This window comes from Marmota monax, unplaced genomic scaffold (genome assembly GCF_021218885.2).
Source record: "Marmota monax isolate L192 unplaced genomic scaffold, Marmota_monax_Labrador192_F-V1.1 WCK01_AAM20220418_F8-fsc00020, whole genome shotgun sequence".
NCBI classification, from domain to species: Eukaryota; Metazoa; Chordata; class Mammalia; order Rodentia; family Sciuridae; genus Marmota; species Marmota monax.
Window position 1 is genome coordinate 3,733,213 of NW_026692912.1, and position 17,923 is coordinate 3,751,135.

The 17,923-nt window shown below is 40.3% G+C and overlaps 2 protein-coding genes, 1 long non-coding RNA gene and 1 other non-coding gene across 5 annotated transcripts in view; 2 read left to right on the plus strand and 2 right to left on the minus strand.

The window, feature by feature from the left end:
- LOC124097121 (uncharacterized) overlaps positions 1–17,923 on the plus strand; it is a 31,755-nt gene that overhangs the window by 5,954 nt on the left and 7,878 nt on the right. The window contains exon 2 of the long non-coding RNA XR_009227411.1: positions 13,289–13,522. This is a non-coding gene — a long non-coding RNA (uncharacterized LOC124097121). The remainder of the gene's footprint in view (positions 1–13,288; positions 13,523–17,923) is intronic.
- Positions 802–2,545, plus strand: Actl7a (actin like 7A). The gene has a single exon (XM_046451289.2). It carries the CDS (start codon positions 987–989, stop codon positions 2,307–2,309), a length of 1,323 nt encoding a protein of 440 aa, XP_046307245.1. The 5' UTR covers positions 802–986; the 3' UTR covers positions 2,310–2,545.
- The window catches only part of Elp1 (elongator acetyltransferase complex subunit 1), a 56,115-nt gene continuing 43,950 nt past the window's right edge, over positions 5,759–17,923 (minus strand). For both annotated transcript variants that reach the window (XM_046451285.2, XM_046451286.2), the window contains exons 30-37: positions 16,844–16,906; positions 16,479–16,539; positions 14,484–14,597; positions 13,325–13,436; positions 12,085–12,212; positions 11,469–11,623; positions 9,496–9,571; positions 5,759–6,387 (exon numbers count right to left, since the gene is read on the minus strand). In XM_046451285.2, coding sequence (XP_046307241.1) covers positions 6,323–6,387; positions 9,496–9,571; positions 11,469–11,623; positions 12,085–12,212; positions 13,325–13,436; positions 14,484–14,597; positions 16,479–16,539; positions 16,844–16,906 — 774 coding nt within the window. In that variant the 3' untranslated portion in view covers positions 5,759–6,322. The remainder of the gene's footprint in view (positions 6,388–9,495; positions 9,572–11,468; positions 11,624–12,084; positions 12,213–13,324; positions 13,437–14,483; positions 14,598–16,478; positions 16,540–16,843; positions 16,907–17,923) is intronic.
- Positions 15,880–16,013, minus strand: LOC124097550 (small nucleolar RNA SNORA42/SNORA80 family). The gene has a single exon (XR_006853284.1). It is a non-coding gene; the product is annotated as a small nucleolar RNA SNORA42/SNORA80 family (small nucleolar RNA).

The following is a 17,923-nucleotide window of genomic DNA, read 5'->3' on the forward strand; positions in this document are numbered from 1 at the left end:
GTCTGCTGGGGAGGGACAGATAGTTGACATTGATTTTCATTCAACTTTTTGGGTCATGCAGCCTTTGCCACAGTGACTCAGCTCTGCTATTGGGTTGGAAAACCAATGCAGCTGTGTCCAATAAAGACTTCCAGAGGGGCTGGGGTCGTGGCTCAGTGACAGAGCACTTACCCAACGCGTGTGAGCAACTGGTTTCAATTCTCAGCACCACGTAAACAAATAAATAAAAGGTACTGTGGGGCTGGGCTTGTGGCTCAGCAATAGCTCGCTCACCTAGTGCTAAATAAAGGTATTGTGTCCAACTAAAAAATATATCTTTTTTAAAAAAAGGTACTGTGTTTATCTACAATAAAAAAACTTTCAGACAACCAAATCTGCAGGCTGGACCTGGCTGTGTTCTGATGGCCCCTGCCCCACCTCATTAGCCACATGACTGCCTCAGTTCTCTTTACCTTGTGGCTCTCTCTCACCTCCCTCAGATCTTTGCACAACTGCCACCATCTCAGGGACCCGCCCAGGTCACAATAGCCTTGCCACCCCCTTCTGTGCTATCTCTTTTGCTCTGAACACGTTCTAATATGTATTTGTTTTGTTTAACAAATAGCATTTTGTTTAATACATAACCTTTATTGTCTGTCTCCCTCCAACCCCCACCTACAAGAACAGAAGCCCTACAAAGGCAGGTTTTTCTTTTTTTTCCCCATTGCTGTATTCCCAGATGCCTTGCCCAGTGCAGTCACTCAATAAACATTCATCGAAATGAACCATCAGTTCATTACAAAATCTAGAAGGTGAATCATTTCAAAAACAATTCTCCAAAGGTGCTCTAACATGCGACAAAGGTCCCTAGTACCTAGAAAACCCTGGATCACTGGATGATGTCACAATCACCAATGTCATCATTGGGAACATTGCTATGTGGTCCTCTGATTTAAGCCTCTCAGGCCTTGAACCCAGTGAGAGTGAGGGGCTTTCTCAAGAGCAGTATGGCTCTTGACAGTGTGTGGGTTCCTCAGGCAGCAAACACAGGGGATGGGCCTGCCAAGAAAGCAGGGGACCAGGTCTCCGTGCAGACTCAGGTCTTACAGACTGCATCCTTAAAGGAAGGCCCAGCGAAGCGGGCAGTGTGGGTTGGCCGTAACAGTGCAGAGCCAGAAGAACCTGTGAAGTCCACGGCACCCAAACAGAGGCCCAAGGTAGAGGTGACCAAAGCAGTGGTCGTGGACCTTGGCACTGGCTACTGTAAATGTGGCTTTGCTGGACTTCCAAAGCCCACCCACAAGATCTCCACGACAGTGGGCAAGCCCTACATGGAGACCGCCAAGACTGGGGATAATCGCAAGGAGACCTTTGTGGGGCGGGAGCTCCTCCAATCAGATGTTCGTCTCAAGCTGGTTAACCCTCTGCGGCACGGCATCATCGTGGACTGGGACACAGTGCAGGATATCTGGGAGTATCTCTTCCGACAGGAGATGAAGATCATGCCCGAGGAGCACGCAGTCTTGGTGTCAGATCCACCCTTGAGCCCACACACCAACAGAGAGAAGTATGCCGAGATGCTGTTTGAATTCTTCAACACACCAGCCATGCACATTGCCTACCAGTCCCGCCTGTCCATGTACTCCTACGGAAGGACCTCTGGCCTGGTGGTGGAGGTCGGCCATGGCGTGTCCTATGTGGTCCCTATATACGAGGGTTATCCTTTGCCCAGCATCACTGGAAGGCTAGACTATGCAGGCTCCGACCTGACGGCCTACCTGATGTGCCTGATGAACAACTCGGGGAAGCACTTCACCGAGGACCAGGTGAGCATCGTGGAGGACATCAAGACAAAATGCTGCTTTGTGGCCCTGGACCCCATCGAAGAGAAGAAAATCCCTCCTTCTGAGCATGAGGTTCAGTATACTCTGCCTGATGGGAAGGAGATACACCTGTGCCAGGAAAGGTTCCTCTGCTCAGAGATGTTCTTCAAGCCATCTCTGATCAAGTCCATGCAGCTGGGCCTCCACACTCAGACAGTGTCCTGCCTCAACAAGTGTGACATCGCCCTCAAGCGGGACCTCATGGGGAATATCCTGCTCTGTGGGGGAAGCACCATGCTCAGTGGTTTCCCTAACCGTCTGCAAAAGGAGCTGAGTAGTATGTGTCCCAACGACACCCCACAGGTGAATGTGTTGCCTGAGAGAGACACTGCAGTATGGACTGGTGGATCGATCCTGGCTTCGCTTCAGGGTTTCCAGCCACTGTGGGTCCACCGCTTCGAGTACGAGGAGCACGGGCCTTTCTTCCTCTACAGAAGGTGCTTCTGAACTAAGGAGGCACTACTTCAGCTCTGCTGGGCAAGCACCCACCCTACTTTCAGGAGCTGAGCCAACATGTTCATCACTGTTTCATTAAACACCCCTCATATTCCCCTCCAGAGCTTGTCTATTTCCTGACAACTTCACAGATGCAGAATTGGCTTTAAGATGTGCATTTGCCAAAATAAAAGCAGGGGTGGGGGAAGGATGAATGACATAGGCATTATATGTTGACTGGTTAAACACTTTGCTTTCTTGGGAGAAATTAGACCTAAAATTAATGTGTCCCTTATGGTGCGTTCTCCCCACTGAGAAGCTACTTTACTGTTTAAGCCAGCTTTGGAAGGGGCTATGGAAAACTCTTTCCATAACACCAGTAGGAAGCATGCTTTAAAAGTCCAATCTCCCACAGAGCAGCAGTGTGTATTTCATACCTTGCCAGCAACTCTGAAGACTTGGAAATTGCTGAAGGTAGCTAACCCCTGCTTTAACTGTACCTTCTTTCAATTCCAACAGACACTTAAGCCTCAATTCTAGTTCTTATTAAGCCATTGTGGTGAGTGGCCACAGTGAATATTATCAGCAAGGTATGTGTACATGTCCTGAGGGACCAACTCTTCTGAAATGAGTGTTGTATATATACACACTCCCTTTTAGTAAGTGGGCAAAGACTTACCTTCAGTTGAGCACTGAGGTCAGGGATGAAAGTCTAGAATATAGTAGGAATTTGGGGTGGATCAGGATAAAAGCTGCAAATTCTGGGGCTGATGGTGTGGGTTTGTGGACAGACAGCTGCTCTACGTTGGTTGTTCTAATCCAGCTGAGGAACCCAAAGGAACTAGCAGATCTTCAGTTGGCAAAGAATGTTGTGACCCACAATATTAGAATTATTGCAGGGGGAGTTTGTAATTGGAATACACCAAATTGGAAAATCTTTAGGATAGTCCCTAAGGACATTCTTGTCCTGCCTTTAAGATTCTAATCTAAACACTAGCAGGTAGCAAAAACAGTAGAAAGGACAATGGCTTTAGACTGTGAAAATTTGAAACCCTATTATGCTATCTATCTATTTGAATCTATTTGCTTACCTATAAAACCAAATACCTCACAGAGCTGACATAAAACCAGAAACAAACTCCTGAAAACAAGAATCCGGCTCACAATGTCTAGCCAGAACCTTGCAGATATCCACCTTTTATCTAGAAGCCAAACCATGTTTGGCTTATCTGTAATCTTCTGCGTACTTAAAGAGTTATCCAAGAGCAATTTGAAGCCGTCTAAGCCCAGTAATTCGCAACTGGGGGAAAATTTTGACAATATCAAAATTATTTTTGGTGGTTACAATGGGGATGTGAGTGTGCACTACTGATATCTAATTTAGGGAAAAGGCCAGAGAAGTACCTAAACATCCTACCACACACAGGATAGCTACCCCTACTCCCAAAGAATGTTGTGACCCACAATATTAGAATTATTGCTGAGAAGTCCTGTTTAGCTGGATGACAGCAAGACTCAGAAGAAACAACTGTGTCCAAGACACCAAGCTGGGTGGACCCAAAGCTCAAACCCTTGCTCTTTCCTTTATGCCATGAGGATACCTACTGTTGTTGATGTTCCTGGTGGTCCTTTAAAGCCAACAGAGTAACTGCAGACACAGGGCACAGAAGCACAGAGCACAGGACCCAGAACTCAAAGGCAGGCCTTTAGCACTGCCAAGCAGCACCATGTGAGGTGTGGCTGTCTGTGATCTTGTGGACATCTGTAGTTAGTAAGCTTCTAAGGTTCCCACTCTCACCCTAGGTACTAATAACAAGACAAGGATGGACACTCAAAAAGTCCCAAAGGCTTGTGCAGATGGTACTTCCAGAGAAGCCAAAGTATTTACAGACTGGCACAAAAGGAGGGGAAAAAAATCTAATTTTGCTTCCCAAACTTGCTGACTCTTTAAATTACCAAGAATTGTCAGTTTTATTTATTTTCTAAAAATACCTTCTTGTTATGGCTATGACAAATTTCCCAATATGTTTGTAGGTGTGAATGTTTGTGTATACGCACAGACACAGAAACTGATTTTAAAATCTGTGGCAATGCTAAGAAATTACACCTATTTATTCCACAAGGACACAAATTTCTCCTTTCCCCATATACTCAATTTCTTCCCCACACATTCTTCCTTGGCTTTGCCTTCAACTTAGAAGGTCTGCTCCTGTCTGCTGCTTCTCAAGATGAAGAAATTCAACCCTGCTCAGATGAGATAGTATTGATAGTAATCTGCAATCACACAGATTCTTTCTTGCTGTTTCATTATATTATTTTAAGGAAATTGAGCATTCAAGAAAATTCACACTATTATCAACAAACACATTCACTTCTATTTCTAGTTCAAAGCATGGGTCCTTTACTATTATTCAAAGCAAGAGCACTACAATATATTAAAATGCTATATAAGTTACCATGTTCATTTATCCATGCTAAAGAGGAATCACAAAATATAGCCCCTCAAAGGTGAACTGCGACTTGTAAACCTCTTATGCCAACACCATGTAATTATAGTAAATCCATTATGAGTTTTGAAAAGTAGATTTCCTGTGGCACACAACTGTGATTCCAATAGCTCAGGAGGCTGAGGCAAGAGGATCACGAGTTCAAAGCCAGCCTCAACAAAAGCGAGGTGCTAAGCAACTCAGTGAGACCGTCTCTAAATAAAATATAAAACAAGGCTGGGGTTGTACGGCTCAGTGGCTGAGTGCCCCTGAGTTCAATCCCCAGTACTGCCCCCGCCCCAGTCAATTTCCCCAAAGCAAAGTATATATCTTTTCCTTTTTCTATTTTATGAAAAATTTCAAATACACAATAAAATTAAGTTATACAGTAAATACCTCTGGACTCTATAGTTAGCATTATACTGTAGTAAAGAATGTCTTCTGAAATGACAGTTTGGAATAGATCTATAGTCTGATAACCAAAAGCAGCATTTCCTATTAGTTCATATATAGAAATAAGGGTCTGGTTCTGGTATTAAAAACTTTTTTTTTTAAACTTTACCCAAGGATTAGCCACAAAACTGTTGTCAAAATAAACCAGCCTTTTTCTAGACTTGCCAAAAAGAGAAAACATTTTCATTTTTCCAAAGAAAATAAAAGTTCTTTTGAGAAACTGAATAAAACAGAGGTCAGTTAAAAACCATAAAATAATAAATAAATAAAATGGCCTAGACATTGAGATAAACATTTCAGTTAAAGGAAGCAGTATCTAGAGAACAAAGAATAATTTTCAGTCACGCATGCCAGACACCGTGCACTCACCCAAACCAAAGGTACATGATACTGTTTTAGAAATCCTGATGCACTCCAGCTCTAACATTGCTGACTCTCTAGCAGAATAAACATGGGCAATGAAACAGTCCCTAACAGTGTAACTATAGGAGGCACAGCCCAATTAAAACTCAATCACATGACTTAGATGACACATTTGATTTTTATTTTGCTTTAAAGTGAAGCCAGTTAAGTGTCTACATCTGACTGCTGGTAGCACTACTAGTCTTTGTTTATATATAGTGCTCTCTTCCAATAACATAAAACAAGTAAGTAACATTACTTGCCTTCACATTTTTGAGGTAGAAGCCATGAAACATCATTCTCTATTAACAGATAAGAACAGAGGTACAAATCAATTGTGTGACATGTCCAAAGTCCCTATATAAATCAGACTTGTAGCTGGAAATGAGACCTAATCTCACGATTACCATAAATAATAATGCTCTCAAACAGCACTAAGTACAAGAGCAGAGATTCTTTAAGAAACTATGATATATTGGCTACAGCTCAAAGTTTTGCTAATGACTAAGATGTATCCTCTCCAAGGGAAATAAAAATTGAATTGCTTGGTGTCTGCTGAGGTCTGTGACTATAGCAGCTCTCGGCAACACTAAACAGATCAGAACGCTTCCAGTTCTCCACTGCCAGGCCTCAGGAACAAAGGGTGGAAGGAGTCTTCTCTGCTGGGGACTTCCTAATGGTCAGTCACTCTAGCAAGCTCAGTTTCCACTGGGTTCTGTCCATCTTTGGTGGTATAAAAATCTCAGCATCTAAAAGAAAGGAAGGGAAATTGTGATAGACTTATAGTCACTTGCTGGTGGGAAATGAGCCAGTATCTCTTCCCTAAACAAACTGGGTGACTAGGTTTTACAACGACAAGAAAGCATCACAGCCTTAGTAAATGTGTCTGCTACCCTTGTACCCTCTTCTCTCCTGATCAGAAAAAACAACCTGGAGGGCCTTCCCTGAGAAGAGGGACTACATCCAACTTCAAGCATGCTTACCAAGTGATCCAAAGTAGGAGATTTTCTATTATTTCAACTCGGAGGGGCTGGAAGTGGTTGCATGGCAGTATATACATTTATTAAAACTTAAATTATATGCCAAGATCAGCACATTTTACTATATATAAAATTTACCACTGTTTTTAAAGAGTTAAAAAACAAAAGCAAAAGTGTGGTAGTATGTAAAGAACATGCTGATTCACTAAGATGCCCTGCTAAAAAAGAAAACTAACAAAATGTATGGGGGTGGGGTGCCATCAGAGGGAAAGACCTGTCCCTGTAACAAAGACTCCCAGGTTAGATCTGTGGAGTCCTTTCTAACTAGGAATCATATATAGAAAGCAAATACAAAAAAAAAAAAAATGTATATAGGAATGTTATTGCTCAGCAATTTTGATGATATTAAACTTTCAGCAGTATATGGGCAAATATGCAGTATGCAGATATTAAAAATGGTTTTCAAAGAACATTTAACAATATGAGAAAAATCTCAAGATTTTCTTAAAAAGCATAATGATTTTCATATTATATATAAACACATGCATAAACACACATACCATATGATTAAAAACCATCACATTTTACTTTTCTTTGACATACTTTACAGTGCAGATTTTCTTTAATGATCATGTCAGTTTTATAATTACACTTGCAACTATTACTCTCCACCCACCCGCTATACAAAAGAACTATATAAACAAAAGCCCACCAGAGATTTTGTTTGGTCATATATTAACTGTGAAAAAAGACTATATAAATAAATTCATGGTTAACAACATCCATAAATTTCATAAATAGTGATTAAAGTTTGTATATAATCTATCTTATTTTAAAAATTAGACATAACTATAATAATTATATTTGAGTCTAGACTTAACTAAGAATAAATATCAGGTGTTGGCTTTTTGGTAGAAAAGTAAAAATTCTGACAAACTGTTATGACAGCAAGGTGTGATGGCTTTCACATTTCCATGTTTGGATTTCATGGAATGAAAAGAGTCATTTAAAAAAAGGGGCTGGGGCTGGGGCTCAGTGATAGAGCACTCGCCTAGCACATGCAACGCCCTTGGGTTTGATCCTCAGCACCACATAAAAACATAAATAAATGAAAAATAAAGGTATTGTGTTCAACTACAACTAAAAAAATTATTAAAAAAAAAAAAAACCTTAAGGGCTTTTTAATTTTTCCACAGACCTCAATCCTTCCTGTCAATTGTAAAAAACCCAGCCTAGCTATGATTTAAGCACTTTTCTAATATCAGTTTAATGCATTTTATACCTTACATATTTGCAAGACTTGCAACTGCCCTGCATGACCATGCACCCACTGAAACATGACACCACCACAGAAAATGACCCAGCAAGTTGCTAATCCCACAGGGGATTGAGAATCCATTTAACCATGCTGGCTGGGGAAGGGCAATTTAGGAATATTTGAGTGGGACTAATTTTGCAAACAGTTTATCAAGGCCTGTTTTTAGATTATAAGAACCTCCCTCTTCCTACCCAAGCCACAGGGCACTGTTCCCAAATACTCAGATGACAAGGGGCCCTCAAGTATTAGAGACTCTTTAAGGGTCAGTTGGAAAATGGAAGTGCTCTTTGATGTGGAAAACCAGTTAGAACACCCCAGGGAATGGTGTGTCTGGACCTGTCCTGAAGGTCATTCTCAGCTTTGCATCAAGAAGCGAGGGATGGAAGGGTCTGGGGGTTAGAGTACAAACTAAACAATTACCAAATCGCCTCAGGTCCAAAATGAATTTTTAGCACCCCAGAAATAAGTGTGTGTTGAAGCTGCCACCGAGAGCAGCCCTGCAAACTCGAGGAGGAAGGGGAGCCAGGCTGCAAGTGCTGCTGGGCAGCGGCATGAGCTCCACTGGGCTAGAGTGAGCCCAGCCCGAGAGTCAAATGAATCTGAAGCCCCAAAGGCCACATGCCATTCAAAATGCTATTATAGTGTAGCATTTAAATGAAAAATCTCAGATGTTGCCTGTCACATGCTAGAAAATGCAAATTAGAGTAGTAAAAACTGCCAAATGTTCTCAAAGGGATCGCCAAATTCTCAAAGAGTATGCTTAAGTGATCCACCTGAAGAGCAAATGCTCAGGCACCAAATTTGTCTGTCAAAAGTTTCTAGCCAACTTTCAAAACAAAGCCTTTACGGCTTGTAACTTTTAGGAATACATAAACTGATTGAGAACCATCTCCCCAAACAATCAATCAAAACATTTTAAGTATAATAACTAATTTGGAAATGCAGATAAAATGCTAATATTCTTTAGCTTTGCCTTCGAATTATATTTTCATAAAGGTGATAAAAAGATCCAATGCATAAAGAAGGATTATGAACTTGTCCCCAAGGGGCTGGGGTTGTGGCTCAACAGCAGAGCGCTTGCCTAGCAAATGCAAGGCCCTGGGTTCAATCCTCAGCACCACATAAAAATAAATAAAATAAGGTATTTTTTCCAACTACAACTAAAAAATAAATATTAAAAAAAAAAAAAAAAAAGAAAATGTCCCCAAGATGTAATGTATAACTGCCAAGAGCTAAAAATGATGATTTGGAAGAATCTTCCAAATATATGTGTAAATGTAGACTGTTCAAATTTTAACTATGAGGTGCATGAACAAGAGCATTTCAGTGTTGCTAATTTTTTTTTTTTTAAATTAAACATTTATTATCATGTTGGATTTGCCCCTACCAAGGTCTTGCCACAAGAAGCATTAAAGTAATCTTACTAAAGATGAAGTCTCAGAATGGAGGGGGAATTGTAGTTAATACCCAATCTCTTTTTGTACTGCTGACCTTCAAAGCACTCATGATGGCTAATCCTTTTGCTCAGTATTTTCAGAATTCATAGGGAAGGTACTAACCAAGAACAGGAACTGGTGTCTTCTGCTGTTGGTAAGAGGCCATGATGCTATTTGCAGTGGAATTGGGACCTAGAACCTAAATAGAAAATAGAGTGTGTAAGCAAAGGTTGACTTATTCTTCTGATTTCTGCAAAAATTGAAGGCTCAAATTCTTATAGCAATAAACAACCTATCATTTTTATTAGTATTGCATTGACACAGTAATTCTCTTTTTCTATGTGATTTTTTTTTTTTTTTTTTGATACCAGGGATTGAACTTGGGGCACTCGACCACTGAGCCACAATCCCAGCCCTATTTTGTATTTTTATTTAGAGGCAGGATCTCATTGAGTTGTTTAGTGCCTTGCTTTTGCTGAGGCTGGCTTTGAACTCACGATCCTCTTGCCTTAGCCTCCAGAGCTGCTGGGATCATGAGTTTGCACCAATGCGCCCAGCTTCAATGTGATTTTAATTTGCCAGTTTCAACTCAGACCTTCAAATCTCCTTCCTCCTAGAAGAATAAAGTAATAATGGAGGGTGGAGGACTTTACAATGATATATACCTGACCTTTCCCAAATGAGCAAGCCATATCCCAACACAAGGGAAAAATATCAGAGACTATATAATATAGAATAACATTTATACTTAGTCATGGGAAACAGTCACTTTAATATTAAATACAAATATGTGTATCTCACAAGTGGAACACAAACTCCACACCCATGTTAAAGCATAAGACTTCACAGGAGTTTCAGGACTTCAACAAGCCTCTGGTTTGCTCTCTCATCTCACCATGCAGTCCCTGAGAAGAACATTTTTAGAAGTAATCCATGCACTCAAAAGCTTGTGGCTCAGGATATCCCAAATGTATCTCATTATACTTTTAGTAACCAAAACAAAAGCACAGATTTCTGAAATGACTGCAACCTCCTCACTGAAAGAAAGAAACCCATTCTTATGCAATGCTTGTGAAGCTGGGGCTGGGGCCTGAAAGCACAGTCCTCTCTGTCAGCTGACTCTTTATTATGCTCCACCAATAGGGGACACCAGAGGGACAGTGCAAGGCTGGAGGAAGAAGGGATTTGCTTGCTTTCACCCCAGCAGCAGCTGTTCATAGTTTCCATTTATTTCGGTACATTTAGAACCAGCCTTGTCACGCCCTCCAGAAATATCAGATTGAGCTGACCAGAACCTTCTTCTGTATGTTCAAGAACCCAGGCTGTGGGGCAGTGGTTCAGTGGGACAGTGCCTGCCCAGTATATGCCAGGCCTCTAAATTATAATAATCTCTGAAACTCTTCTACTCTTCCCTTTGTTCTCCAGCTTTAGGAGCAGCAAATGTTATCATCTATCCTCTAGTTACTATCTCAGTGTCCCTCCGTCTTCTGTGGTCCCCTCTTGCCTTTTCAGTTCCCCAACACTTACTTCACCAATCCATGTATTAAATTCTCTGTGAGGAAGTAACAATTGAGGTTTTTATTTTCCTTACTGGACCCTAAAAGACGGGCCTTTCTGAATCCAAACCAAAACTTCTTACAACAAACCTCAAGGGTCAGAGAGTGAGCAGAGGTATTCTCAATAAACAGATGACTGTACATGAGAAATCCTGATGAGACATGAAGCTGCTTCAGTCCCAACCATGACTTCTCAACTAGGAGGTGAGAGGTCAACTGTGATCCTACTTTCTCCTCTCCCCACTCCATCCTCTATGCTCAGGGAAAAAATTTCCAAATTCTCAATGAAAGTTACTTGTACCTAGAAAGGAGAAAGAATATCTCACTTAACCTCTGCCTATGTGCACTAGCCACTGAATGGGCAAAAGTAAAACCTTCTTACTGACAGCCTAAACAACAATCTAAGATAATTTAAGGAGGGCATATGGTATTTTAAGAACAGTAAATTTCTTAAGTGCTTTGACTTTTAAGGGATTGTGTGAAGTAATGACCTATGAATATGATGAAAGAAAACTGCACACTCCCTTGGAGAAAACTTACAGGTGTGGTGGAATTCTGCTGATAGGCGAGAGTCCAAATTTCTGGCAGTGACCTTTCCATCAGCTGCAGAGCACCCTCAAAGGCCATCTGTAATTCCCTTCCTTGCTCATCAAACTCAAAGAGAAAGAGCATCTTTAAAAGACGATGTACTTCATCTAGAGAAGAAATTTGAGTGAGTGGCAAGCTGTGTCCCCCATCTCCATAGCTAGAATCAGACCATAGTTTCTTTCTCAAGCAGAAAATTTCTACAAAATTTCACATTACAGTTGCTTTCTCTCACATTTACTTCTTTCCTCCCAAATGCTGAAGTAATTAAACACATCTACTGCAAAAGGAGAAACACTGGGGCCATGCAGGAAGCAGGGCCACACAGTCCTTTATCCTGGCTTAAGTGCTCACCTCTCATAGTTGGGTGAGGTGGCCCCAATGGAGGAAGGCGTGCAGGCTGCTGCTGAGCAGGGCCGTCACAGCAGCAGCCCTTCCTGCTGAAAAAATTTCTTCTTCTCTCAAATTGGGAAAATGGTATCCACTGAAAATTGTCATCTATGGAATAGGTTGGGTGCCCATTTACTAATTTTTTTGTGGTCAAGAATCATCATCAATGTTAAGACTATACCTTTCAATTTTTCGGTGCTTTGTACCACTTCACTCAATGCCTCCAACAGGGCCAGATCCTCCTGTGGACTCCCTTCTTTGAGGCTGTGCTTCTTCCGCTCTGCCTTGCGGCGATTCTTAGACGATCTCCTGTCAGAAATTAAAGAAATGTTTAACAGGTGCTCCGCCTGTGCTAAGTGGACTGAAATGAATGCCCACTGGCCACCGACTTTCTGGGAAACCAGAGTCTACAGATGTCCAAGTATTCTGGCAGAAAATGGCATTAAGGTGTTAAAGCTACATGTTAACACATAAAAGGGGGCTGTGCGTGAGTGTTGGAATAAAGAAGATATAGGGAAAATCCTATTCAAGGATATAACCCTTACATAAGATATAAGGAAATATCTAAAGAGTGGTATTTTTCCTTAAAGTTTTGATTAAAATACAGAGTGAAATGAAGCTATATCTTATACCATCCTGTAATAATGAGCAGATCAACCAACTTGAATTTTACACTAGCTAAATAAATGTGAAAGCAACAAAATAAAATTTAAACAAGGAGATATGACATGCCAGTTTGATATATAACAGAAGACACATGAATTCCATTTCTTCCTGCTGCAGGGCTTTAATCATGCTATTTGGTTTTTCTAGAACTTTTTCTCTCTGACTCTTGAAAAGTCCATTCAAGTTGTCGTTGTTCCAGTTTCTAATCACTCAACAGACCTCTATGAATAAGTTCACTTTGAACAAAAAATCTTGTTTTGTGTCTTCCAAGCAGGACTCCAAGCTCTTATAATTCAACTCTCCTTGTAAGTATTTGGTAGTCACTGCACTGACATTCAATACTTGTGGCAAACTCACACCAAGTCAAAGAGTAATGCCTTATTTTATATTCACAACCTCTCCCAATCTGGATTCTAAAGAAACGTGGAATTTTTGTGTTTCGTTTTGTTTTTTCAAAATCTTTTCATTGTAGTCACTCACTCTTTGTTAAACCAATACAATCAGATGTTATATAAATTGACTAGCCAGTGAAGTACCTCCTGGGCTCTAGGCAACTCACAGGCCATGAAGCTGCAGAGAACAGTTCAGTGCCAAGTCTAAGCTCACAAATATATCACACAGGTTCCTGCACAACTTCCACTTGGCCTTGAAGAACATTCCTCCTGAACTGTACTAGTAGAAAACCAACTTATGTGCTTCTACTTTCTCCATTTACACAGGGGATGATCAATGTACTGAGCAGAGTTGATACGTACGCTGATATTCTGGAGTTACTGTGGGAGTACCTGCCACTCATCTCGCTGCCGCTCACAACACTGCTGGTTTCAGAGAAGAGCTCTGACTCTTGACCATGGGTTACCTCTTCACCTAGAAAAGAACCACCACATGCAGATGAAAGATTCCCTGCTAACACGCACTTACCTGCAATGAGATAAATGGATTACAACCAACTAGTAAGTATCGAAAGACGGATGAAAATTATTATAGTCAATCTCAAATAAGTGAGATACTGAACACAAATTATTACTACTGTGAATCAAAAAAAAAAAATTTTACTACTGCGAAAAAATTTTTTTTTCCTTTTCTTCTTTGAAATGAGGAAAACTTATTTTGTGAAACAGAAACAAGTTACTGCTGGTTGGATGGGGACGGGGGGGGGGGGGGTGGAATACTTGGCATAGCTCTTCTGTTTTGTGCTTGGTTCTGACCCCAAGACCTTCACCAACACTCAGAAATACAGACACACATAGCCCCTCAGGGGCCTCAGACTCCACATGGTATAGTTAAAAAAAAAAAAAAAAAAAAACTGCTATGGTTTGAATATAGCTTGGCCCAATTCAATAACTTATTTTGAGGCTTAATTTCTCAAAGGGACAGTGGTAATGAATTTAAGAGAGACTAATGCTTTTCTTGCAGGAGTGAGTTCTTGTTCCCATGAGACTAAACTGGTTGCTGTGATACTGAGCTGTTATAAAGTGTGCCTGACACAGCTCCTCACTTTCCTGCACACATGCATTTCTTTGCAGATGTCCACTTCCCTTTCTGTCATGAGGCCCTCACCAAATGCTAGGCAAGGGGCTGGGGGTGTGGCTCAGCGGTAAAATGCTCACCTCGCACATGTGAGGCGCTGGGTTGGATCCTCAGCACCATATAAAAATAGATACATAAAATAAAGGTATTGTGTCCAACTACAACTAAAAATATATATATTTTAAAAAAAAAAAAAGCCAGGTAAATGCTGGTGCCATGCTAGAACTCTGACCCAATAAATCTCTTTTCTTTATAAGTTATGCAGCCTAAAGTATTCTATCATAGCAACAGAAAATGGACTGACAGACACTAAGCAGCTTAGACAATGTGCAGTGGTGCTAGGCCTATCCCACAAGTATTGACAGGCTTCCGGCAGGCACTCACCCAGATGCGCCTGCGGCGCTTGCTCCTTGAGCTCTCGAACCACCAGCAAGCGATTTTTATGTCGACTGAATATGGCTGTTTCAGAGTCCAAAAATGCCATGTAATTTTTCTGGGCTGAGGATGCAGAATGGAAAATAATTGGAATGTGATTTGTTTAAGCAAAGAGAAAAAACTAAGGGGAATGGAAAAGCAGTCAGGAAGGATTAAAATTCAACAAAAAGAGGTGACAAATTTTTCCAGCAGGATTTTTTTCCTTAATGAGCATTAATGAACTGGAGACTGAGATTCCAGATCTGAGTTCATCAGTATCATTCCAGCATACCTACCACTATACTTGAAAATCCTCTGAACAAAGACTTGGAATCTATCCAAAAGATTGGCAAATAAAGGGAGAGCACAGGAAGCTATTAACAAAATAGGAAGAAAGTTACTTGAATGTTTCTTCCTAAACATAGATCAAAATGCCTAGGGGTATAGAATAAATGAACCTAAGGATTTTTGAAAATTATCTTCCAATGGAAAAATAATAAAAGAAAAAAATGTCACTAGACGAATATAGGAAAAAAATCAAAATGGTACTATCCAAGGACCCACGTTATTAATAGGTATTAGGCTTGTGCAGATGAATTATTAACATATTTTTATGTTCTCATTAGTCATGTAGATCCAAGTAAGAGTTGGCTAAATGAATTGTCACAGTACCAGGAAGAATGCTTCGCGTATCCAGTTAGGGACAATTAAAGCGAATAGTGAAAAAAGTACCCCAACAACAGTTCCGGTGAGGATGGGGACAGGAGGAGCAGGAAGGCAGAGAATATAAATAAATGCAAATGTCAGAAAGGCCAGACGTCTTTATGAGACAGATTGCTTAAAAAGTAAGAGATTAAAACCAATGTGCATTCCTAAGATTTCTAGAAGTCAAACTGATTTTGTTTTTTCACATCTTGTTAAAGGATCCCAGTGGCTATCGGAATATTCTAGACTTCTAATATTCACTCATTCTCTAGGAACCATACATAAACATCATGTACAAAGGTTCTTTTTATTTATTTTTGACTTCTAGTTTTATAAAAATCAGAATAGTTTGACACATACACCCTTCACATAGATTTACCAATTGTTAACATTTTGCCTATTTTCTGCCTGTTTCTCTGTGCATATGTGTTCCTGTGTACACATATGTGCATCACACACACACGGCTATAGAACTTTCAGATATTATCTTTCATTCCCAAATACTTCAGCATTTATCTCTTAAGAATAATGAGGATATTATCTTATAAAGCCACAAGATTAAATGTAGAAAATTTATCACTGATATAATACTATTACCTAATGTAGTTCATACTCAAATTTACCAACTATTCCCCCAAACAAAGATTCCTTTTTCTCCCCTTACTGGGCAACTTACTTCAGTACTAGCAGCCCACAAACCCAGAGGCCAAACAATGGTGTGCAACCAGAGTTTGCTCTGGCAAAGGACCTATGACAGGCCCAGTGACCCGGGCCTGCCATAATCCAAACCCATACATTACAAAGATTTGTGGTTTTTGTTTTTTTTTTTAAATACATAGGTACTTGACCACTGAGCTATATCCCCAGTCATTTTTATTTTGAGACAGGGCCTTATAAAGTGACCAGGACTGGCCTTAGACTTGTGATCCTCCTGCTTTACCCTCCTGAGTCACTGGGATCACAGGTGTGCACCAGCCTGGCACAAAAATTCTGAATTGTGTTTTATCATAGGTTCTAATGTTTTAAATCTTTTATGTGTAACTAACAGTTCAGCATAGTTTTAAAGATTATGATTGAGTATATATAACATATGCTTTTAAAATGCAGTCACAGGGCTGGGGATGTGTCTCAGTGGTAAAGTGTCCCTGGGTTAAATCCCTGGTACCAAAACAAAACAAAAAAGAGTAACAGTATCCCCCCATCTTTCTTCTCCCCTTCTCTATACTTCTAAACAAATGCTATCTACAATGTAACCCTCACCTTCTAAAATGGAAGGCTTTATGTTGGTCTCTATAATATCCAGTCTGTTATATTTGTATACCTAAGAGGAAAAAAAAAAATAACAGTTTTAGGCAAGAAAACTTCCTGTGTACACATACGTGCATCACACACACATACACTTGTTGATGCATCCACTGAACTTTTTAAAATTTAAGTTTCAGGTATTATCCTTCACTCCCAAATACTTCAGCATATCAAGGACAGTTTCCTGAAGAGCAGGGATCCTCCCTAGCAGCCAAGAAATTCAACTCACTTTAATAAAAAGCAGTCAAACTTTATTTTGTCTCCCTTGCTGCTCTCTCTCATTAGCACCCAACATAGGAAGATTTCAGAATTTCTCTTACCAATCTCAGAGCCTCTTCCCAGGCAGCTCCTTCTAACAGCAAGAGCACGGCTTCTTCATAATTCTGGCAAGAAAGACAAGCAGCGAAGGGAGTAAGCGTGTCAGATGAAGCCTCACCCAACCACAAAACTTCCCTGAGCTGCCTTCACGTCCCTGGCCTACCTCGCCACTCAGACCCCTCAGAATCACAGCTCGCAGGTTCCTGCCATGCTAAGACACTCTGGTTTTACTCTCTGTAAGCACTGGTACAAAAGACAGAGGAGGGGTGGTGCTCCTCAACATGATGACAAAACACAGGTAAATATGACCTCTTTACGTTTCGTGATATCAAAACCACCAGGCAGGTCTGTTAGCAATGCCCATTTCCCCAGCTTCACCACCAAAGTTATTTCAACAAAGACACCACACTCCAAAAAACAGCAGACCAGAACTACTAATCTTAAAGTCTTTTTGCTCTTTTCAACATTTATTTTTTTCTCCAATATTTTCTTTCAAAAAATTTCAAACCTTTAGAAAACTGAAAATGACTAATGATGGTAAACACCTTTTCATGTGCTGGTCATTTATATATCTTCTTGGGAAAAAACAATCTATTCAAATCCTGTGATCATTTTAAAAGGGTTTTTGTTATTGTTGTTGAGTTTTAAGAGTTCTTTATATATTCTGGATATTAAACGTTTATCAGATATGATTTGAAATATTTTATTTCATTCTAGAGATTGTTTTTTCACAGTCTTGATGATGTCTATAAATATAAAAATTCTTAATTCTTATGAAGCCCAAATTATGAACTTTTCTTTTGTTGCTTGTGCTTTGTGTGTTAATTTTAAGAATCCATTGCACCAAATACAAGGTCAAGAAGGTTTACCCTATGTTTCCTTCTGAGAGTCTTAGAATTTTAACTCTTAAATTTAAGTTGTTGATCCATTTTGAGTAGCCTGAAGTTTTGTTTTATTTTATTTTTTAGTCATCAATGAACCTTTATTTTATTTATTTATATATGGTGCTGAGAAGTGAACCCAGTGCCTCACACATGCTAGGCAAGCGTTCTACCACTGAGCCACAAACCCAGCCCCTTACC

Coding starts and splice junctions, on each gene's coding strand:
- Actl7a (XM_046451289.2), top strand. CDS start 987: ATGGCTCTTGACAGTGTGTGGGTTCCTCAGGCAGCAAACACAGGGGAT.